This window comes from Nycticebus coucang, chromosome 6 (assembly GCF_027406575.1).
Source record: "Nycticebus coucang isolate mNycCou1 chromosome 6, mNycCou1.pri, whole genome shotgun sequence".
Lineage (NCBI taxonomy): Eukaryota > Metazoa > Chordata > Mammalia > Primates > Lorisidae > Nycticebus > Nycticebus coucang.
Window position 1 is genome coordinate 22223061 of NC_069785.1, and position 24695 is coordinate 22247755.

At 39.8% G+C, this 24695-nt stretch overlaps 1 protein-coding gene across 4 annotated transcripts in view; it reads right to left on the minus strand.

The window, feature by feature from the left end:
- Positions 1 to 24695, minus strand: part of AKAP6 (A-kinase anchoring protein 6) — a 603334-nt gene that overhangs the window by 246912 nt on the left and 331727 nt on the right. For 3 of the 4 annotated variants that reach the window (XM_053594741.1, XM_053594740.1, XM_053594743.1), the window contains 2 exons: positions 12258 to 12354; positions 10896 to 11062 (listed from right to left, as the gene is read on the minus strand). In XM_053594741.1, coding sequence (XP_053450716.1) covers positions 10896 to 11062; positions 12258 to 12354 — 264 coding nt within the window. The remainder of the gene's footprint in view (positions 1 to 10895; positions 11063 to 12257; positions 12355 to 24695) is intronic. The other variant, XM_053594742.1, reaches the window with a different exon arrangement.

Consider the following 24695-nt stretch of genomic DNA (forward strand, 5'->3'; position numbering starts at 1 on the left):
TAACTTTCAGTCCGTCCTTTTATCATTCTATCTTTGCCATCTGTGGCCAAATTCAATAACTAAAAATGCTCCAAACATACGGTAAAATGCAACTCTTCAGCTTGATAAGCTGCCCGATACATATATATACACACATATATGTGTGTGTGTGACCTTGGAAGGTGATACTAACAAGTAAGAGACTTGTATGAAAATAAGGTAAAAGTGTGACAGAGCCTTGAGGAATGCCTATGGTAACCAAGGTTAGATATATATATCTATGTATATATAGCTTGAAGCTTTTCAGGCTTTGTTTTCCACTAGACCCTTTTCCCTTCCTGTAAACACGTTGATACTCTATGCTCAAGAAAGCCAAACCAGCACTGGGCATGGTGCTCAGGCCTATAATCCTAGCACTCTGGGAGGCTGAGGCTGAGGCTGGTGGATTGCTTGAGCTTAGGAGTTCAAGGCCATCCTGAGCAAAGAGGGAGACTCCTGCCTCTTCTAAGAACAGAAAAACTAACCTAGCATTGTGGCTGGCACCTATAGTCTCAGCTACCTGGAAAGTAAGGCAGGAGGACCACTTTGAGCCCAAGAGTTTGAGGTTGCTGTGAGCTGTGAGGCTACAGTGCTCAACCCCAGGGCAACAGAATGAGACTCTGGACTCTGTCTCAAAAAAAAGCCAAATCATTCACTGTTCATCATTCTCCAGATGCCCTCATATTTTCCCCTTTCCACATTTTTGGCTATGCTATTTCCTCTGCCTGGAATGCTCTCCTGCCAATATCTTCTTACTGCCAATTTAGCTGAATATTAGAGAACCCCACAAACATCCATTCTTTCTGTAGGCCATCAGATTGAAATAATGTTCCCTCCCCCAATCTCCCTCTCTCATGAGTCCCTGATTATAGCATTTATCTCACGATTTGCCCTAATTTAAAAGGATGTGTATATATCTGTCTCCACTGCTGAGCAGTGAGCAAGGAATGTGCAGGCCCAGTCCAGAGTAATTAGTATAGTAATTCACACTATAATTACATCCTCAACATTTATTAATTTTAAGGATGGATAAGAGCAGTATAGAAAGGGAGAATGAGAAAGCAAAAGTAAGGAGAAAGAAAAGGAAAACTGCATTTGTAAGTCAGTGGCTAAACTAGAAGAATTAAGAAATCAAACACTGACATGAATCTTGACTCAGCAATTGGAATCAAATAACACACTAAGGAATGTGAACTTCACCCTGTCATGGAAAGTTTCTAAGAAGACTGTCTCAGTAAGAATTATTACATAATAAACAGCGTGGACATAAAGTTCAGGTGCAGTTTAAATTTAAATTGCATGCAAACTTCATGTCCATCTTGTATGTTTGAAACCCAAGTTTTTTCATCAGTAAAATGAAAATTATAATAGAAGTTAGGACTCCTATCTTTGTTGGGAAGAATGAATGAAAATGTCCAGATAAAATGAAACTAGACCATAGTAAGCCTGCTGTGAATGCTAGCCCCATTAACAAAGTATGTTACATAAACACATGCACTGGTTTCACAGTGATATCAAATATGTCAAAAGTAATGAAAACTTTTCTGATTTCTATTTTCAGAGCTTGCAAAAGAAAAGAATAAGAGCGACAGAGACCTCATGAAAACATTAATGAAACAGACTTAGGCAGCCTGAGAGCTAATGCCTCTCAAGATAGTGAAACAATGGTTTTTAGTTTTCACTGCATTTCACTGGACACATACTTCCTTCTTTCATCTTCCTCTTCTTTTCCTTCTCTCTTCTTTCCTTTCTCTTTTCTCCCTTCACTTGGTCTCTTGCTTTAGGCTTCCTTTTCTCCCTCTCCCTTTCTCACTCCCTGACACTCATGGCTTTGCTTAGCCCTGCAGGGGGCAATGCAAAACAAGTGAGCAAAGAGGTGGAAAGCTACTGCCCCAATCCAAGGCAAAACAGCCTGGAAGCTGCAGGAGACGGTCCCTGAGCTCTGGCCCACCTGGACCTCCAATCTAGTTAATGTTTCCATAGTCTAACTGAATTCCAAAGAGAAGAAAAAAGGAAAATGTGGACATTCAGGGCCTTTTGATTACAGGTGAGAGAGATCCACTGGGTGTGAGAACAGTTAATCAAGCACGGGGAGCACTCAGGTGCTGAGTGCAGGTGTGTGTACATTTGAAAGCTGCCATGTTATAAGAAGTCCTGGGTGACTCAATAAACACAAGAGCCACAGCAGAGTCACCCCTTCAGCAGGAAGGGCTCTCCCTGCTCAGCCGGTTCCCCTGCCAGAAACAACACATTCCAGGAAAAAGTGCAAATCACACACTGAGGTAATTGTTTCTCACTTTCAAAGAATTTACTTATTAATTTTAAAGCACTTTGAGAAGCTATTCTGTATGTTGCCTTCCTTTTTTTGTGTTTAAATACCTATAGATTTTTTTAAGTTGACCTCTATTACATATTAAAAAGCCCTTCTAATGTATTTGCTATATATTATCTTTAAAATAGGTCAGACTGAGGTACAAAATATAACTTCTATTAAGAGGATATGGTTGCTTTCCATAGAATGTATGTTTGTATCCAATACTATGCATCTTTGCAACTTCTAGGAATTAATTTAGAGGTTAGGCACTCTTGGATTACATAGGAACAAAGCAAACTACCTACTTGTGTCAAAGACATTTCCCTGTGTTGATTAAAGGCACCAAAGAATTTTCACTCCCAGATTCTTACGGAGCCAAATGTTTCCATCCTCAAGGCCACCAGCCATGGAAGTGTAATATGAAACAACGAGATAAACTATGGTTTTATAGACCACGGTCACTATGATCAGATGAACGATAGCTGTCCTTTGACCTAATGTATATCCTTATTTTCTCAATCATTTTTTTTCAGTCACCTCGATAGAATGTCAGACCATTTAAAAAATTCCTCATCTTATACCCTCCCATATAGATGATAATAGGCAAATTTAAGTGCCTCAAGAAGGTTAGAGGAACTATTTTTTATTGGCTTCTATCACAAACTTAGTAACCATACTGATCTTCAAAGAAGTAACTCATTTTTGTTTCTGTCTTTCGAAAAACATTTTTGAAGAAAAGCTGTCCTTCTGATAACACACACACACACAAAGGACTATTGAAAAGAACACAGTAGAAGAAAGAGCTCTCCCTGGGTACTGAAAATCAGGACTATGTTTATACAGTTCAGCAGGAGAGGAACTGGATCAGATACTGGCTTTTAGAAAAAATTCTGCACGGAAGAGGTAGAATTGGTAATGCATGTACTACTATTCATTTGCTTGTATCGAGAACCCCATTCCATTTCAATCTGCCAACATCCTAATTAAGATGATCTAAATCTTAGGTAATCTATTACTCTAGATCTAAGATAGCCCAAACCGTGCTAGACAAGATGTTACCCTGTGTGCTAACATGGAAATGATAAGCCCACTGAGCAGAAAGCATGTCTTCTCACATGTCCGGCCCAGCACCAGGCAGAGTTCTCTTCAGCACTCAATAAATAATGGCCAGGTCTCTGTCTAGTGTCTTTCTTTCCACTACTTAGGACACCATCGAATCTCTCTGTATCATTCCTGGTTCCTAGTGACAACACAGACCTCTGTTCTTCTTTGCATGAGGAAAACAGCAACGTGTCTCGAATAGTTCTTTATACACGTGTGCATCAGTATATGCAGAACTAAGAACATATAAATTCAAACAGCAACACAGCTGGATCTTATATTAAAGGACAGGCTAAAGGACTGCTAAACTTCTGAGCCAGAAAAGGAAAGAATGTTGAGACACTGCTTGGTCTCAACAGTGCTTTGAAAGAATCATGATCAAGTTCCATTCTAGGAAAATAATACCTAGTTGCACTACTAATCAAGAGTCACCATATAATATATAGAAAATATCTTACCAAGGTGCTCCCCAGATCATGTCCTTTACACTCCTTCAGTTAAAGAAAGTTACCCCTAGGTCATTAGCATAAAGATGAGGTTAAGACGTGGGCATCTGGTATACAAACAAAAGCATATGCTAATATTGGACTCGCCCTCTCTTGACAGCTAAAGAAAGGCCAGGTTGTTAGTGATGCACCCAAGTGAAAGGCCACAAAGAAGTGCATTCTCAGCCATTATCTAAAACTGTCGTTTGTAGGGCTAAGGAGACATATTTAAGAAATGTCCTGAGCGGTGCCTGTGGCTCAGTCGGTAAGGCGCCAGCCCCATATACCGAGGGTGGCGGGTTCAAATCCAGCCCCGGCTTAACTGCAACCAAAAAATAGCCGGGCGTTGTGGCGGGCGCCTGTAGTCCCAGCTACTCGGGAGGCTGAGGCAAGAGAATTGCTTAAGCCCAAGAGTTGGAGGTTGCTGTGAGCTGTGTGAGGCCACGGCACTCTACTGAGGGCCATAAAGTGAGACTCTGTCTCTACAAAAAAAAAAAAAAGAAATGTCCTTATGCACACTCTTCTGCTATTGTTGCACAGGTAATACTGATGACCTTCACAGTCTGCTATCCATATCCAAGGATGATGACTTCAATCTTAAGAACCTCAAAGAAGGTACAATCCTAGAGTTCAAAGCAGCTAAACCACTCTCTCCTTTCACTGAGGAAATGAAGATGCTGATGGGGGACTCAGGCTAGGTCACCCTTTCAGGAGCATAAAGTTTTCTGAATTTACAATAAAAAAACAAATCTTCAAATATTCTTTGTTTCTTTAAAAAGGATAAAGGAACTGTTGTTGCATGCCTTTGGTGATGCAAAGCTTGATATGTCATATGGGGAAAACCAGGCCTCGATTCTAAGACATCTGTAAGGATGCATGCTTTTTTTTGGTAAAAAGTAAAGAAATAGAGACGGAGAATAGTCTAAGAAGGCAGTGTGCAAAATTTAAGAATGCTGTCCTGCTTTCAGAATTTTACTTTTTGCCTTGAAAGGTCAAGAAAAGAATGTAGGCTTTGTTAGGCTCTGGATATTCACTGTGTTTCAAAATCCCTCCAGCTATACACCATTAAAAATTTAGCATACTAATAGCCTAGTTTAAGGTGATAAACTTTTAGCAATCTATCTTCAAGTATAAAATACATTATTATAAGCATATTTTCAATTCTTGAATATGAGTGCTAAAGCTCTGTTTCTAGAACTGGTGAATTCTGTTCTCGATTTCCATGTATAAAAGATCTCACAGTCCTGGGAAAACACTTTTTTAAAAAATGAAATACAACAAATAAGGTATGCTGCCGAGTCCTGGGGGAGAAGTTTCCCGGAGTCTTTGAATTTCCTCCTATCCTCCTTCTTTACAAGATTTCTAAGACCAAGTCCTTTCTGCAGTCTCTTAAACAAGGTAAAAAAGAAAAATATCCCCTAGATATATCCCTTAGATTTTCTATTATGCTTCTCAAGTTCCCAGTAGCTTGTGAAGTAAACCTAAGATGAATGTTGGAGTTATTTTTTATTATGTTTTAATTTTACTTCCTCTTTAGGTCTAAGATGAAATAGATGATCATAACTGCTGCGCTTGGAGTTGCTTTGCATGGCACAATTTGTACATGACCTGTGCAAGGTCACATCGTGGAAGAAGGACTGACGTGACAAATAAGGAGCTGAATCCAGTTTTTACTCGTGGAGAACTTCAGGGTAATCCATTCAAGCTTGCTCTATTTAGTGCAATATGGCAAGGAAAATTTCTGCTTAAATAGAATATTTAGAAACATTCTATGTGGAGGCCTCACTCTGGCTTGGTTTGTGTCAATTAGAGACAAAAGGGCAATTAATCCTCAACTCACTGATCATTAAAGATCATTTTTTGTCGTTCTGGGAGCTTCAGTGCAGACTACGGCCAGACAGCATCATCATCATCCACAACAAAGTCCCAGGTTCCAGCCACCCCACAGCCTTTTACACCTCTGTGTGTCGGCACGTACTGTTTTCTCTGCCCATGTTATTTTCACGCTGGCAAAAATCCTCTCTATCCCTCATTTAAAATAGCAACTCCCCTGTAAATCCTTCCTTGATGCCCCCAGATAGGGTTAGTTATTCCCTCTTCAGCGTACCCAGTGTACTTTATACCTAGCCCTGTTATTTATAAGAACTGCAATAATTATTTGTTTATTGTCTCCACCACTAGAATAAGAAGGCTTCTACACATACTCTTATTTAGAATTTCCTGTGTGCCAAGCACTTCTGAGTACTTTAAGTATGTCAGTTCTTCTGAATTTGCATCACAAGCCTTTGAGGTGGATTTTTCATTACCTCTATTTTACAAGTGATGGGCCTGAGACACAGAGAAGTTAAGTAATTTTCCTAAGAACACACAGCTAATAGTTGAACTCAGGCAGTCTTGCTTCAGACTCTATCTCTATTATTCTATATATTTGCCTGAGGGACTAAGGGAAACAGTTCATGAACATTAAACAAAGAGAAAGCCTGATCATTCTGATTTTTTCATAGTTTCCTAAGCTTAAATTAAAAAATACATTTTCTTCGTGTTAAATTGATTTCACATTCACCCTTGAATATGGACTAGTTCATTTGTCCAGAGAAAATTCAGACCAGATGGTGGAAGAGACACCTGGTTGGGAGGTAGCAGGTCTGGGGTTTTGCTGGCTCTGCTGTGCCAAGGTCTCAAACCTTGTGCCTCACTCAGCTTCGGCATCTGTAGATACCTATAAAAGCCTCTAACGGGGGCAGCGCCTGTGGCTCAGTCGGTAAGGCGCTGGCCCCATATACGGAGGGTGGCGGGTTCAAACCCGGCCCCGGCTGAACTGCAACCAAAAAATAGCCAGGCGTTGTGGCAGGCACCTGTAGTCCCAGCTACTCGGGAGGCTGAGGCAAGAGAATCGCTTAAGCCCAGGAGTTGGAGGTTGCTGTGAGCTGTATGATGCCATGGCACCCTATCAAGGGCCATAAAGTGAAACTCTGTCTCTACAAAAAAAAAAAAAAAAAGCCTCTAACTGTAGCTGCTTCTAAATGGACTATGCTTGTGTGCATGATGTGATGAACATACTTTGGAATAGAAATGCTAATTAACTAGAAAAACAAGTATGCTATTCTTTATAAATTCAAGGCATTTTCACTTTCGTAATGATTTACACAGAAGGGTTTTTTGGTTTTGTTTTGTTTTTTTTCTTAAGAAGTGAAGCCCCCAAATCATTAAGAACCAAATGTACTTATTTTTCCTCCTGATATTTAAATTCATTTCTCAAATCCCCTCAGCGCAATTTCACCTGTTCTACCTTTCAAGTCACTTTTTTAATTCTTCTATTTTACATGTATTCTTTATTTTTCTGTTTATAATAATTCTTCCTCAACAGAGATTTGAAAAAAATCAAAGACATTCAAAAATATATAATTGTATGGTATAGACCTCTTCTAATTTTTACAGTTCTCTGCTAAAACATTTTTTAATGAATACATAACCTTTCATTAGAACAAAATGTAGCATCATTTAATCAAACAGTTCCTGTTTTAAACATTTTAGTTAATGGTAATTGTTTGCATCCTGCTGGAGAAAGGCCTTCTTAGGGCCCATGAGAATGCTTCTGGGAGTTTGCTGGAATGCTGATTCTAGGGCCCTAATCTAGAAAGTTCAAATATGGTCTGAAGAGGGGCCTGGGCATTTAGGTCTCCTTTTGTGAAATACTGACATTGCCTTTCTTTTAACAATACTTTCTCCTTCTCGTTGCGTTATTATTAGTTTCATTGCATCTCAGTATCTCCCCCCAAAGTGAGCTGATTTAAAAGTGTCCATTTCACACTGGCCTTAGTGAATGGAGTTACTTGTTGACAACATAGTTTTTTTACTAATTTAGATGATTGCCCTATTTCCACAGTGCTACACCCTCAACTTACCATCCATTCACCTCTACCCACCCACCCACACCCTACACTACAGCCAGGCCAGGAATAGGTTTGTTTATTTTTTTTTAAAGATAGGGTCTTGCTCTTTTGCCCAGGCTGTAGTGTAGTAGCATAATCACAGCTCACTGCAACCTCTAACTTGTGGCCTCAACCTCAAATTCCCACCTTAGCCTCCTGATTAGGTAGGACCACAGCACCCACCTAATATTTTTTGGTAGAGTCAATCTCTCACTATTTTGCCCAGGCTGGCCTCAAACTCCTGGGTTCAAGTGATCCTCCTGCTTCAACCTCCTGAAGTGCTGGCATTACAGACATGAACCACCACTCCTGTCCAGAAACAGGTTTTTATACTATCACTCTCATTTCTCTTCTTCCTCCAAAATCTTCCATTTCGTTGACAAGAGGCCACACAGCTTGCTTCCCACACTCCTCCCTCTCTAACCACGCTGGCCTACTCACAGGATGTTACTTCCTCAACGACGCCTCCCTAATGCCCTGATCTAAATCGCTTCTCCTGGCCCAACCTTGTTCATTACCACCTAGCATGCTGCCTCTCACTGGTATTGCTCAGGCCCAGGTATGGTGCCAGGAATAAGAGAGGAACACTCAGCCACAGTGCCTTGTGGTGAAGTGTTGGGGACAGACATTAATAATCTATGTCTTCACAGACCTTGATATGCTGTGAAAGAGAAGAAAAGGGGGAATGGTCTTTAATCATCAGCAAAATGCAAATCAAAACCACTCTGCAATATCACCTAGCTCCAGTAAGATTAGCCCCCACTACAAAGTCCCCAAACTGCAGATGCTAATGTGCATGTGGAGAGAAGGGAACACTTCTACACTGCTGGTGGGACTGCAAACTAATACAACCTTTGTGGAAAGAAATACAGAGACTCCTTAAGGAACTAAAAGTTGACCTTCTATTTGATCCGGAAACCCCATTACTAGGTATCTACTTAGAAGAACAAAAATCATTTTGCCACAAAGTCATTTGCACCAGAATCTATGCCGAAGCTCAATTCCTAATTGCCAAGTCCTGGAAGTAACCCAAATACCCATCAGCCCACGAATGGATCAACAAACTGTGGATGTGCATACCGTGGAATACTATACAGCCATAAAAAAGATGGAGACTTTATATCTTTTATGTTTACCTGGATGGAGTTGAAATACATTCTTCTTAGTAAAGTATTGCAAGAATGGAAAAATAAATATCCAATGTACTCAACACTAATATAAACCAATATATGAACAATTACATGCTCATATGAACAATAAAATACAAATATAGCCTAGTATCGGGGCGGGGGGGACAAATGACACTGGGCTAGAGGGAGGAGGGGGGACAAATGGCAGAAGGAAGGAGGGCATTTGGCACAATGCATGGGTGGATACCATGCCCGCGGGTGAGGGGCTCTTTTACAACTGGAGCTTTACCTTGTCAGTGAGAATAATGTAATTTAAAAATTTGTACTCTCATATTAATTTGAAATTAAAAAAAAGAAGTGCTATAGCACAGCCTCTGGAGTGTAGAATGCATCCCATACAGGATAGTGTTTGAAAAGCAGGCACTTGGTATATTCTTATTAAATAAATAAAACACAATGAAGTTTTTAATTGTAACCTTTCTCATCATCCTTCCTCTCCACCACCACCCCCAACACACACACAGAGCCAAAGCATTAGCCCAACAAATTTCTCCCTGCAGCCTGCTCCTTAGAATAGTTCCACGTCTTTCCTGGGAAGCCTGCTGAACACACTCTCCATTCCACATTATTAGTTCCAGCTTTGAACCTTTCAGCACATCACTTCCGAAAATATGCACTCACATGCCAAGCCACTTCTCTTCCATCCTTCAAGTATTTCCTGAAATGTGACCTCCTCCATGTATTCTTATTTAAGTGAAACTGAGCTCATCATTCTATCCTCTGTTTCCAACAAATACATTAAAGTTGCCGTTTGACGTTCCAAAGCTGCAAATCGCCTGAGCTTTTCACTGTCTGCCTGGGCCTCACCATTGCAGGGCTGGTTGGGTTTCTACGCTGCCCAAGAGGGCAACGTGTTTGTTTAACTTGCTCTGTATACACTTAGCACAATGCCAACCCACACGGATGCTGAATAAATGTGATTTGATGGTGATTTACTTACTCTGTCCATGCCAGGAATAGAAACTGAGAACTCTTAAGTCTGTTTTCCCTGTGTTACGGTATGTCTCAATGTTGCGTTTATTAGGACATTGGTTTGCTGCATTTACTTTCACAAAGGAACAGATACAAAAGAAGGGGGTGATTATATGGCCATATCAAATTAATAAAATTATTTTCCACACTGTGAGTCCAAAGATACCTTCAGAACAGTGGCACTTTGTATTAAAAGGTGCTTCATTTAAAGTTCAATTGCGTATGCCATATGGGTTATTTAGTAAATCTAAAACAAATAACCAAAACACATCAATACTCATTTTTAAAGTACTTGTTGTATTCGGTGCATGCACCATTATGGAGAACTTACACTCAGAGCAAAAAGATTTGTAGCAAAGCATATGACCTTCTTCCCACTACAATGACCATCCCCTAATTAGGCAATGCATCTGATAGTCATTAACAGGAAGGAGATAATGAATCACTTTCTCTCTTCTTTGTTAATTTGCTGTAACCAAGCGGCTAATGGATGTCAGAGCTGAGTGATTGCACTGATTATAGTGATTTATAGTTGCAACAAAACAATTTAAAACCATTCTGATTATTCATGTTAAAGATGCTTTATGTTTTGTTTACTAAATGTTTTATGTTCCCCTTTCCCTCACCCCTAAGGCATTGTCTCCCTCCTACCCAGCCACCTTTCACAAAAAGACCTCTTCCTGGAAAACTTGAAAGTTGTATGCTTTTTTTTTTTATTGTTTTAAACTAATCCATTTCATTTTGTTTATATATAGAGAGAGAAAGAGATAAAGTTTACCCAGTAGAAACGAAAAGCCTTAGGGTTGGAAAGAAAACTTCAGTGGTGCCTAGTTCAAAAGAAGACAGAAATAAGAGGAAATAAGGGAAACTTCAAGCCACTTACCTTGGGGCTTCCAGTCCCTTCCTCATCCTCCACAGACACATCAGTAGCCAGGATCTCGGCTTTGATGGTGTCCAGAGCCCTGAGAATCCAGCTGTGTTGCCGTTTGATTTGCCTCTGCAGCTCCTTCCATTGACTTGCAATCATCTGCAGCATGTCCTTCAGCCCTTCTCCAAAAGAAGAGAAAAGACAAGTTGTGGACCTGATTGTATCTTTACCGTTAGCATTTTTTATTTGCTAAGTCAGGCAGCTATTTCACACAACATATGGATTTCCAAATGACCATTACCAGCACCTACCATATTAGCATTTGTCACTCAGAATAAAGACTGGTCATTCTAAACATAAGGACACAAAAATATGATAACCATATAGATGACAAGTTTGAAAATTGACTTAGATTCAGTGTACTGACTGAAAAAAAAAATGCATGTGGAAAATCACAATGTACAAAAAGTATTAACATAACTACAGTTTCACATTCCAAATAAAAGGCTGTGTGTGTACCTGTGTAGAGACTTTAAAGCAGCGGTTCTCAACCTTCCTAATGCCGCAGCCCTTTAATACAGTTCCTGTGGGTGGCGACCCACAGGTTGAGAACCGCTGCTTTAAAGTAATCAGAAAAATGTATGGAAATAGACAAATGAGAAATCCAGTACACGGGTCAGAATTAACACAGCAGTCTTTAATACCAGCAAATTTGATTAATATAGTTCTTTTCCTACTTAGCTCAGAGTAAGAGCCAAACTGTAAGTCATCCTGTCTTGTGGTCTTTTACTATCAGGAAAAGTATAACCAAATGACAAAACTATTTTTTATTTACAACCTGTTCCTCGTAATTATATTAATACTGGGGTAAGAATCTGTTGAAGTCCAAAAACTCTGCTTATGCAAAGACCAGCCAAGAACATGCCAAATGTTCATGTGTGTGAATTAGCAGGGAAAGAATCAGATATCTCCAGACTGCCTGCCTTGTATCTGTAATGGTATCTATAAGTACCCTAACACACATGCATTATAACTAGGTGTACAATTCTCATTCATTATCTTAATGTTATTTCCAGAGCAGCTACATCAAAAAGCACGTCAATGTGAAGTTTTCAAGAATGTGATTTCAATCGCAACTCAAGCGAACAGTAAGCCCCAAATAAAATGAACAGACCATTTGGAGGCAGTATTTCATCTTATAAGTATCACAGCATTGTATGCAGTATATGAAACATTTATAAATCTTGAAGGTCAATCTGATAATGTAAATATTAATAATACATAAGGAAGTGAATATATGCAGTAATTTACAGCAATGCCTCTTCATTCTTAATAGTCTGGAGACATAAAGACTTGCAATATTTCAGGAGGATTTACCTGCTTTGTGAGACGCAATAAGCTCAAGAAGTTGGTGTCCTTCCTCCTCCACAGCTTCCTTGAGAGCACAGTGACTGTCCACATTCAACTTAAAACTCTGCAAGGAAAAATATGAAATCAAACCCTGGCAAGGTACTTACACATAAGACATCCATACGAAATCACTTGCTACTTTTTATCAAGAACCACACAGCCCAATTTACCCAATAGACAGACTAATTTGTAATACTAAAAGCTATTGATATTTGGGGTCTGGGCTCAGAATGTTTCTATTAGATTAGCTGAGTGCATCTGTTTGGAAACAGCTGATGAATCTAGAAATTCATTAGGTTTTTATGAAAAGTCACATCCCATAGGCTAAATCAAGAGTAGCAGGGTTCTATAAAACACACTAAATTTCTACTAGCACATATGCACTCTTTTCTTCATTTTTTAGAAATGTTAGTGATGGCAGTATTTATGAAACCACAAAAAATTGGCAGCATAAAATATATTAGCCTTACATGCATGCATATAAATGTGTTCACATAGTGTTTCAGCTCTGTTTCTCAGATGTTACACAAACCATAGAATATAGAGGTGGATTTAGATGCTGTTTTTTTTTTTTTTTTTTTTTTTGTAGAGACAGAGTCTCATTTTATCGCCCTCGGTAGAGTGCCGTGGCTTCACACAGCTCACAGCAACCTCCAACTCATGGGCTTAAGTGATTCTCTTGCCTCAGCCTCCAGAGTAGCTGGGACTACAGGCACCCACCACAACGCCTGGCTATTTTTTGGTTGCAGTTTGGCCGGGGCCGGGTTTGAACCTGCCACCCTCGGTATATGGGGCCGGCGCCCTACCGACTGAGCCACAGGCGCCACCTAGATGCTGTTTTAAGGAGTCGCATGCCTTTCGATTTTTGCTTTTCCAAGTGTACTCCTTAAAATGTGACACTTTTTTATAAATGAATATATCAAGCATATAAGGAGTATTTTTCCTTCACGATAGTCATCCAAAAGATAAAAACTGCTATCATGGGCAAAACCCAACACAGAGCCATTTCTTTCAGGAAACTTTCCCTAATGCCTTCTGTGGAGTTAATTACTCCCTTCTCCCTGCTCCTTAGGACTGCTCCTGTTGTAGAATTTATCCTACTATATGCTACTTTATTTCCATCCTTGGATACCAAATTACAAGTAATTTGAAGAATTGCCAGTTTCACATTTATCTTCAACTCATATCACATACAACGTGCTCCATACATGTTTTTGCAGAAATAGTGGATATCTGTTGAATTTGATCAATAATAACACTCTCAGAAGGGAAAGGCTTCCATTTAAATATTTCAAGAAATACAGATGGTTTTCCAAAGGTTCTTCCATTTCTGGAATGTTACAAGGTGTTTCAACCACAGGAAATCCAATGGAGAGTAATTACAGTAACTAGTCTGTCGAATCAACGGTCAGCCTCTAGGGTGAAAATTCATTCCTTGACTTGACTAATTAGAATAAGCATGGATTTCAAAATACTGTGTACCAAATTTTGGCTTCTCCATGGTTCCAAACACACAGGTTTTGCTCTCACTAAACATTTATTTGAGCAATAGTTACATACACTTCACTACAGTTAGTAATAAGAATATTTAACAGAAATTTGAAATGACATAGTTACCACTAGAATGCAATTTGGATAAAAGAGGTTAAATGACCATAAATTGTAAAACTGGATATTCATTGATTCCCTCACTTAGAAACCGTGTACTACGCCCATTCTGTACACTGAGCTGGATAACAGATTCAGGGGTATATCATGGCCTCTGGTACCAAAGGACAACTGACTATAGTGCTAGGAGAACAAAGTACAACCATAGTTATCTCAGCTGTGCAAAAATGAGTCTGAACTCTGCTTTCACTAGAGAAAAGGGATCTTTTTAAAGCCCAGAAGACAGAAAGAGAATAATCAAGAGAACTAGAAATGAAAGAGATAGGGACATACAGATTAGATCATGAAATAAAAAGATTAAAATGTTGAATTAAAAAAAGTGAGTCCAAAAAGATGCATCATTTCATCTGGACGAGATGTATACGTCATAGTAAAGTTTCATCCAAATATGACACAAAATGACGATATTAGGTTTCCTCAAATGAAATGCTTGTTCACTATTTCTTGCATTATCCTCTTTCAGCTGCAGATATTTGGTTGAATAAAATTACCAGGGTGTCCAACCTGCAGTTCACGGACTACATGGTGATTTTGTGAGGACCACTTTTGCTTATCTGTGGTGTTTGATATGAGGAAAAGCATGCATGGACTTTTTTTTTTTTTTTTTTTGCTAATCAGTTTTCATTATTGTTTGTGTATTTAATGCACAGCCCATGACAACTCTTCTTTCAATGTGCAGCAGAGGGGAAGAAAAGGACAACCCTGAAAACAAACTGTGTCTATGTGTAGGGCATCTGATGCTCCTGATCCATCCAGACAATGAAGAGTCTATGAAAAAATAGGATTTGTTCCTTTACGGTCAAAACATGGCTCCATTTACTTTTTGCCACTGCCACAGCAATCTTCAACTCTGAAGCGATGCTTTACAGAATGAAGCACGTGTGTGTTTCAGGGAGAAGCGACAGGGACGAGGACACCCAAGATCCACCTGAGAGCATCAGAATTTAGGAGGGAGCCGATTCCAGACATTCCCTCACGATGTAAATTTAGGCTCGTGCTCTTTGATTCACTGCTTACTTACAACAGCCTTGTTATGAATGGTTGGTATAATCAGAAGGCCTATTTCTCAGGGCAAGAGAGAAGCTGAGGACCTGTGAGTAGGTTGGATAATTTGACATAATTGAAGCCAAGAGTATAGAAGAGATGCAGCTGGGACTAGCTCTATTTCAAGATGGCGTGGAAGCATTTGATCAGGAAATTGGGAAAGATGAGGTATTCATTATTAGAAAAAAGATAACCCGAAAAGCTTGATGCTGTAGAAAAGAACCATTTAACATAACATATTACCAAAATGGTACACTATTGTTTGATTTTCAGGTGCACCCATTAGCCGTTAATAGTATCAATGAAGGAATTCAAAATGGGCCTCTGAGAAGACAGCCAAGTAGTCATATTAACAAAACTGTCAATGAAATTTCTGCCTGCTAAAGGATTCTATAATAAGGTTTCCCCATTTTGCCCCCACTTCTTCCCTAGGGAAGGAAGCTCAGAGGAAAGGGTTTTATTTTCTTTCTTTTCTTTCCATGAACTTGATGCTTGGACACATTTCTATTCTTGTGCTACTAACACGTTGCTTCAGCAATACCTCACGGTGTATAGTGCCTCTGCAATACCCACAGCACTCCCTGAGAACACGGGGTGTTCTCTGGAGACTGAATTTATGGCAAGAACATTGCCACAGGCAGGTACCACGGTCCTGTGTCACTGATTATGTGAAATTCCATAAATATGAGTAATCTAGGTCCTGGGGGACACCAAATCTTTTTTAGTGTTTTTAAAGCAGCATGTAACTGAACAAGTAGGAGAGACTAAGAAAATGGAAAACTAGGATGACAAAAACAAAGCAGTAGAGTATGGACAGATAACGCCTCAGAGACTAACCAGCGAGCACAGCCACTACACTCTGTGACATCACCAGCTGGCACAGATCTTGGTGTGTTACTCTTGTCAGGGCTGAAATTCGGGTGTGCTCACTGAATATGCTTTGATCATGATCAGACCTTAAAAAGTGAAAAAAATAATACATCTAATCCTATTCCAGTCATATTTCTGAATAGTCTAGCTTGATGGGAGTGTGGTGGTCATGTAGACATGAAAGGAAACCAAGGAAACGTGTGCCTGGATGGAAACAAAACAACAAAACACAAAGAACGACTACTTAGAGGGACCCTGAGAACACATACAGATCTCCTGGTACAGGAGGTAGTGAGAAAGGCCAGAAGCACATTCAAAGGTTCAAATCTCAAAGCGATGCAGTCCTGGCACATCATTTCATGAACACAGATATTCAATCACCCCACTGAACACTCTTAGTATCTGCTGGGTCCACCAACAGACACTGTAAACAGAGAGACCAAAAAAAGTTATTGCATCTTTTCTGACCTAATTTTAGATTTTTAAGGCATAAATTTATATAATAAATATTTATTGAGCAGTCCTTGGCAGGCCTGTAGATAATAATAGTTTATAATACACAATCCGGTCCTCAAGCAGCTTTTATTCTGTTGGATAAAAGGGGAAAGAAAACTGGTAGTCTTATGTGACCCAGCATAGAATAAATGTGCTGTTAGGGTTTGGTGTATAATACAGAGTGGCGAACTTCAAACAAAGTAAACAGTGATATGTCTTGCCCAATGAGATTTGAAGTTTTTTGTTTTTAATTGAAGTATTATGCTGACCAAACAGAAATGAGACCATGGCTATATTGCATGTGAATATAATAAGTGCTGGATAGGCTCCATTGGGATCAAAGCTGGAATCCAGGCACAGCAGGACCTCGCAGGGAGCTTGTGGAGAAAGGACTGAAGTGCACACAGGTCTGAAGACTCCATTTACTGTAGCATGATCCAGGGAGTCCCAAGCAGCTAGGTGTGGCTGGGTAGGGTGCAAGCTAGGGGGACGGCACTATGGCTGCACAGGATTTGACCTCAAGAACCATAAGAGAGTCAGGGAAGTAAATGTCAGTGATAACGAGAGAGTGACTGGTACAGATCAGTGATCTAGAAAGATCTTTCTGGCTGTTGTACGTAGGGCAGACTGGAGAGAAGGAGGCCATTTGGGGGGCTGTTATGGTAATATAGGCCAGAGGTTTCTGCATGCTCATATATTTTTTTTAATTAAAAAAGGTATGCTTTTCCTTCTAAATGAATGGAAGAAGGAAAAATGGAGAAAATCTTCTGTCTTTATAAGTTTTTCTCAGTGCTTGAGAGCAGCGTGTGCGGGAATTTAGTTCTTTGGCTGTTCCGATGATAAATACCAGAGGTTATTAGTCAGGAGTCTCCAAATGTGAAAGACATATTGAACTGATGAACTTTTACTCCCACTGTCATTTTAAAGAGATGGTATATATGCTGATGAATAAGACACTTGATGACACTTTTTCTTCACACAAAAGATTTTTACTACCCTACGAAAATGAAAACTTGCCTTTTTACAAGGGCAAGAGGAAGAATGTGTGTTCAGTCAGAAAAGCCAAGGCTTGAAAAGTCATCGCTACCTGCCTCAGGCCATCTCCGGCCCAGCTCCACTTGGAGCTGCGCCCAGCACCACTCTCCATTCTCAGAGGGGCTCCTGCTGGAGGAGAAGTCATGCTCCCTGTGCAGCTTTGCTTCCCCTCCCAACAATGCCATTCAGAGAGGATGGTTGGGTGTACTGGTCCTCATACTTTAATTCATTTTAAAGTATGCCTTTAAAATGCCACATGTACCAAGAATGGGAAAATTTCTGACTAAACATTGAAGAACCTCCTGAAAACTTGATAAGACATTGCATAGCCACTACAATGAAAACGAAACGATCACATGGAAAATACTTAGGACATATTACAAGCAGACATGATGATTCAAAATAGTCTCTATGATAAAATTATAGCCATGTAAATAAACAGTCTCAATCTATAGGAAAACAAGGAGACTAAGGAAACACAAGGAAATGTTGACATCATTTATACAGGGTAGGCCTTGAAGTTCCTATGATCTGATCTTATGGAGGAAGTTCTAGTTGGGTTAATTTTCTGAGATATAAAATGGACAGAATATTACCTAACTTCTAGGTTGTAAGAATTAGCATTAAAGCCATGCCAAGCAATGGGCCAGGGGGTGGGCGGGGTGGGGTACCTAAAATTCATTATGACTTTTTAAATTTATTCTCTATTTTCTAAATGTCCTATGTAAAAGATGGTACTTTGTGACGTTTTTCTAATGACAAGTGTCTCTTGTTGTTAAGGATGTCTGAATGCCTCAGGGCAGATCCCAGGTCACCTTTGCTTTTGTGTCACTACCCAGCACAGGCTGCCACAGAGGACACCCCAAACATAAATGCTGCCATGCAAGACATGGGGAGAGCAGGCCCAGACCAGGAAGCCAGTGATCTGGGTCTCCCTTTTGTCTCAAGAATGTGCCCTTGGATGAGTCATTTAACCCATCTGGGCTTCTGTTTCCTTATCTACAACCCAGGCATTTGGACTCAGTGTTTTCCAGTCCGTGAATATCTTGATTTTATTTTCTCTAAGCCAGGCAGTTAAGTACAGGCAGCTTGGAAGAATTTTTATTTATTTTAAACTAGAAAATTTTCAAAAGGGGAAGAACCCCAAAGGCCATCTAGCCACTCATCTGCCCCTGGGCAACTCTGTCCCTCAACCATCCCAGGCAGATGTATCCATTTTATTTCTAATCACCTCCAGGGAAGTCTCTTCTAACTTCTCATCCTGAGTCCACATTTCTTCTCAGGAATTTAAGAGCTCTGTGAAGAGCAACATGAGCTTCCCTCTGCTTTGGATTCTTCTGCCAAGTCATCCTTCCAGTATGAGTTGGAAGTCAGAGACACTGTGAGAATCCGCCAACAAAATCCAAGCGTGCAAGCAATCACTAAGCACGGCCGATTTCTCTCTCCACCTTCACCTCTCCATGCCCACTAGCACTGCCTTACACTCAGGGCCTCCTTAGCCTCCCTGCCAAGTTGACAACAGCAGGCTCCAGTCACAGCACCCCCCCAAAACTGTGCTTATTCCTTACCTGTGGGCATGCCTTAAGTTTGAAGGATGTGGCTCTGAACAAGATAAATTGTGTGCATGTATGTGTGTAGGGGTCCTAGGTGGGGAGGGTATTGTATAAACAGGAAATTGCAATCAGTTGTGTCAAGAGAGCTATGACATGGTATGGAAGGGGGCTGGTGATGACAGCCTGGGTTCAAATCCTGGCTCCTCCATCACCCACTGTTAGCTCTGGGCAACTTTGCTGTACTCAGTTTCTCCATTTGTAAAAAGTCGGAAATATTAGTGCCTACTTCGTGGAGTTGTTCGGGAGATAAACGCCTTGATCACATAGAACAGAGCCCAGCATGGCATAATAGCACAGTAAGTGTTTTATGGCACAAAATGTTCTGCCCACAAAACAACTCTCACAACGATCTTCCCCTTCTTAAGACACTCCAAGGACTTGCCAAGGCTGCAGAATAAGGTCCAGCCCCCTAGCATGACCTTCAGGGCCCTCTGAAGTTCTGCCAAGTCAGCTTCACAGGCCCCACAACTGCCTTGAAATGTGTCTGAACTGCTTAACATCTTGATCTTCCCAAGATTCTACTCTTGCTGGCACCGCTGCCTGGCAAGATCTTTCCCCAGAAGAGCCCTACGCATCCTTTAAAATTCGTCTTTAGCAAACTTTATCCTGACCATCTTCTACCCTACTGACTTCCCCTCACTCAGCATTCATTAACACTTGTCCAGTAAGTAACCTCCACTTTCAACAATGTGTTAAAATTACCCTTAGATGTGTCTCCTTCCCGTATGAGTTCCTTGAAGGGCATGACTGTTTGCACTCAGTTTTGTATCCTCAGTCTACAATGGTGCCTGGCACACAGCACACAACTAACAAATATTCAAGGCAGCAAATGCATGGAAATTTGTACCAAAACCCTTCTATGTAGCTTTTATTTTTTATTTTTTTTGAGGGGGAGGGGTGTAACTTTATTTTTCTTTCTGACTTTTACAATTAATACTGCGATGATAATTACTCGTTTTGGCCACTAGGGTGCGCAATTTGTTGCCCACAGCGTCTCGTGCTAGTGCTGGAAAAGGGGGATTTTCAATGCTTCCTCCATTATTCACAGTTCTTTGATCAATAAATGAGTGACAACACTAACAAATTTTATTTGGAAAGTTAGGTCCAACATTTATATACATAACATAGATTGAACATACAGAGACAATATTGTAGCTTTCGCTCCCCTTAAAACAAGTTTTAACTTCATAAGTTATTATAACAAAACCTCAAAAACCATCATACCAAAACTTCAGGACTTCATGTGTGAGAATAGCAGGTGAAAAGTTTGCAGAGTGGTCTTCTATGAAGAGATGAGGACCCGCTGGTGGAGGGAGAGAAATACACAAGAGCTACTCAGATCCTCCCCTCAAACACGTCCTCAGCTCTGGACAGACAGAACCACAGCAGAAGGGCCAGACTTTGAAGGCTAATGAGGAATGAGAGATGTTCTTTAAAGGGCCTGGACTTTGGAGCGATGGTGAGTACATTTTGACTACTAATCTAAGAACCATCTTTCCCATGTGCAGTGTGGAAAGAGCTACTGTTCAGAGAATTTTTTATTTTTTTTATTGTTGGGGATTCATTGAGGGTACAATAAGCCAGGTTACACTGATTGCATTTGTTAGGTAAAGTCCCTCTTGCAATCATGTCTTGCCCCCAGAGGGTGAGCTTACAGCATTTAGGGAGATAAGGATGCAATCACTCTTTACTTGGAAGTGGTTGATAAATGTCCCCAAATTTTATTCAGCGAACACCATGTAAATGAGCTGTCATGTTCCTTCACTTATAAAATTACTTGCCAGTTACACTTAGATGATCCCAGCATAATTGCCATGTAAACTGTATCCTGGCTGAGATAGCCCAAATCATCAATTAACTTTACCCTCTCATCAGGTGATACTTACCACATAACTAAATGGTCAGCCACTACCACAACTGTATATTTTCCTGACAAAATGAAGTGGCTGCATTTTTCATTGATTTATCAGTTATGACGATCTGTAACACCCCTCCAGGTATAATATCAGAGCTCAAAAAAAAAAATTAAAAGAACACTGTACTCTTGAAAAAGAAGTTCCAAGTTTTTGATAAAAAGATAAGCATTATAAAATCTCTGTTTTTCTTTAAAAAAAAAAAAAAAAAGGACACTAAGATATAAAGACAAAAATCCTCATTCTTCCTGAGGAGATGTTCTTCCTGAAACCTAAGATAATAAAAACATTTCCAAGAATTTGAAAGTGAATTTAGCTCTTCAAACAACTTGCAATGTATTTCAAACAAACAGTTGCATTTTTTTTGTGAAAAGTAGATGCATTTTAGCAAGGTTGACATTCTTTTCTGACAGACTGGCTAGTGTCTTATGCAAGTTAGATGAGAGAGATTCTAAATGTTCACAGTGGCTCTGAGTGACACAGTTTTCATTTGATTTCTCTGGGTGCGGCCGCCACACCTGACATATGTAATCACAATGACTTCCTAGAATGGCCACACTAGGCCAGATGGATCCCCAAACAGAGGTTCTGTCTATAGGGACCATTTGACTTCCAGAACATACTGCTTAGAGGCCCTGATCAAAAAGGAGGACGATGCTGGCCCAAGTATCTTTCTACCCCCGAGGTACAATAATTGATGTACAGCAGCCCTATAGTTGTGGAGTCACCAGGGAGATGGATTGATATAAGTATATTATTCACACATGCATCTGCTAATACACAGGCCCCAGTGCAAACATCAGGACTTAAGAATATTATGTGGATTTAGGACAATCCCTGAAGGGCTCCACTTCCATTAAAAATTTGTTTGGTAGCCTGGGGCAGATCTATTCCAACTCCCACATGCTTCATACATTTGAAAAGGGGGAACCAAACCACTTTAAAAATAAATTTAATAAATTGTATAGGGTCAAGTCATTAACTATCTAGTTTTCGCATTTTGAAACAATAATATTAACCTGTAGAATTAAAAAAAAAACTTTCCTAGTATCTGAGTTAACATTTTAATTTTCCTCATGATTTTTGCCAGAGAGGATGAATTATATCCTGAAAACATAGAAACAATTTCTATATTTTCCTTTTATAGGTGTTTTCCTTGCCACAAATATACCAGACAATATCTAGAGAGCCCTATAACTAGAGTCCATTTTGGTTTGTAAATAGTAGAGGAAATAATTTAATTTGCAGACAGTCAGTTATTATTTGATGATTTTCAGCACAGTTAGAATTTGCTGCCTGTGATGGTTTGTAACACTGCTTTTACAAATGCCCACCCATTCCTTTAGCAGGTGTTTTTACTACCTATGGTGCACGTGCAAGGCTAGGTGTCAGAGGAGACACCAAGGGGACCTAAGCCATCCCTCAAGTAGGTGACAGCCACAAGAATTGAGGAAAGGACATGGAGGGAGAATTTCAACTTCTCAGAGAACACCAAGCTTCTCATACCACATGATCACCTGAAAAAAGCATCCTCACATAAAACATGTTTATTTGATCTTCAAAACAACCATAGGGAGATGTGACAGGCATTTTTCTGGCTAATGTAAAGATCTAAAGTTCTGCAACTTTTATCTTAATGTTATTTATATTGGGCCAATTACTTCTTTTTTCTTTTCTTTCTTTCTTTTTTTTTTTTTTTCTTTTAGAGACAGGGTTCTCACTACGTTGCTCAGGCGAGTCTCAGACTCCTGAGGCTTCAACTGTTCCTCTCGCCTTGGCCTCTCAAAGTTCATGCCTAGATTACAGGCATGAATCACTGCACCCAGACAATAATAGGTAAATTATTTCAAGATTCCAAACTTCCATGTAACACAGTGGATACATAGAATATGTTCATGGGTCTACACAAGGAGAGGGATGGCAGGTCTCTCTTCCATACAGTGTCTTCCAGCCTGTGCATGGAATCTCATGATACAGGCCTGTCTGTAACTTTCTCTTCAAAGCTTAGTATATGACCGCCTAAATAGGAAGTGCTTAATAAATGCAATGTTTCCCTGGTATTCTATTAAAACAAGCCATTACTGCCTAAAAAGAAGAATAAATAAAGCAATAAATCAGTAAAATATCTGGGCACCAATAATTTTCAGAACAATAGAACTATAGTATATTATGGCCCAATAGTCTTTAAACTGAGTCTGGCAAAAAGTACATCCCCATTTGATCAAGCTAAAAAGCTTTTGCGCAGCTAAGGGTACCACAAACAAAGCAAGGAGACAGCCTTCAGAATGGGAGAAGATACTTGCATGTTATGAATCTGACAAAGGTCTGATAACTAGAATCTACAGAGAACTCAAACAATAAAAGTGCAAACACCCCCCCTCTACAAGTGGGCAAAAGAATTGAACAGAAACTTCTCTGAGGATGACAGACGAATGAACAAAAAACACATGAAAAAATGCTCATCGTCTTTAATCAGAGAAATGCAAATCAAAACCACTCTGAGATATCACCTAACCCCAGCAAGATTAGCCCACATCACAAAGTCACAAAACGCCAGATGCTGGTGTGGATGTGAGAAAAGGGAACAGTTCTATACTGCTGGTGGGTTCTATATAAACTGATACAGCCTTTTGGGAGAGAAGTATGGAGAATCCTCAAAGATCTAAAAATAACCTTTCATTTGATCCTGCAATACCATTACTAGTATCCACCCAGAAGAACAAAAATCATTTTACCACAAAGACATTTGCACCAGAATGTTTACTGCAGCTCAATTCATAATTGCCAAGTCATGGAAATGACCTAAGTGCCCATCAACCCATGAATGGATCAACAAACTGTGGTATATGTATACCATGGAATACTATTCAGTCATTACAAAAGACAGAGACTTTAGATCTTTTACATTTACCTGGATGGAGTTGAAATATATTCTTCTTAATAAAGTACTGCAAGAATGGAAAAATAAATATCCAGTGTACTCCATACTAATATGAAATCAATATATAAACAGTTACATGCTCATAAGAACAATAAAACACAAATATAGTCTAGTGTGGAGGGAGGAGGGGTGAGGACCATTGGCAGAAGGAGAGGGGGCATGAGGTCAGATCTCACCTAATTTGTACATTGTAAGGGTGAATAACACACCCCCTGGCTGAGGGGCTCTTTTACAAATAGAACTTTACCCTGGAAGTGAAAACAATGTAACCTAAAAATTTGTACTCTCACATTAATTTGAAATAAAAAATAAATTAAAAAAATACATATACCTTAAAAAAAAAAAAAGTACATTCCCAGGAGCTTTACACAGTACAGAAATCCCATTTAAACAAAAAGGAACACTAAATACTATTTTTTTCCTATTATGTACAGAATTAAGAGTTATATGAGCCAAGGAACATGGTTCAGAATGTTCACCTGTCCAAAATGAGCCTCCTAGACACCCTGTCCCCATGCATCAACCTCAAAAGATCCTTCCAATCCCTGAGGGACCAAGGGAAGACACTGAAAGTTGGGAGCTGAGTACTGTTTCAAGTTCCTCAAAAAGAAATGCCATTACTTCCTACTAAACTCTTGGCTACTCCCCTTAAACTAGTGGGAGTCAAGAGGGGCAAGCAAAAAAAAAACAAAAAAAACTTCAAAACTCCTGGGCATCCACACACCTGCTCCTCAAGGCTATAGGAGTCAGGGGCAGGCCAGCCAAACTCACACACCTTGGGAGATTGAAGCCTGGCAGACTGTCCCCATTAGATCAGCAGCTGAAT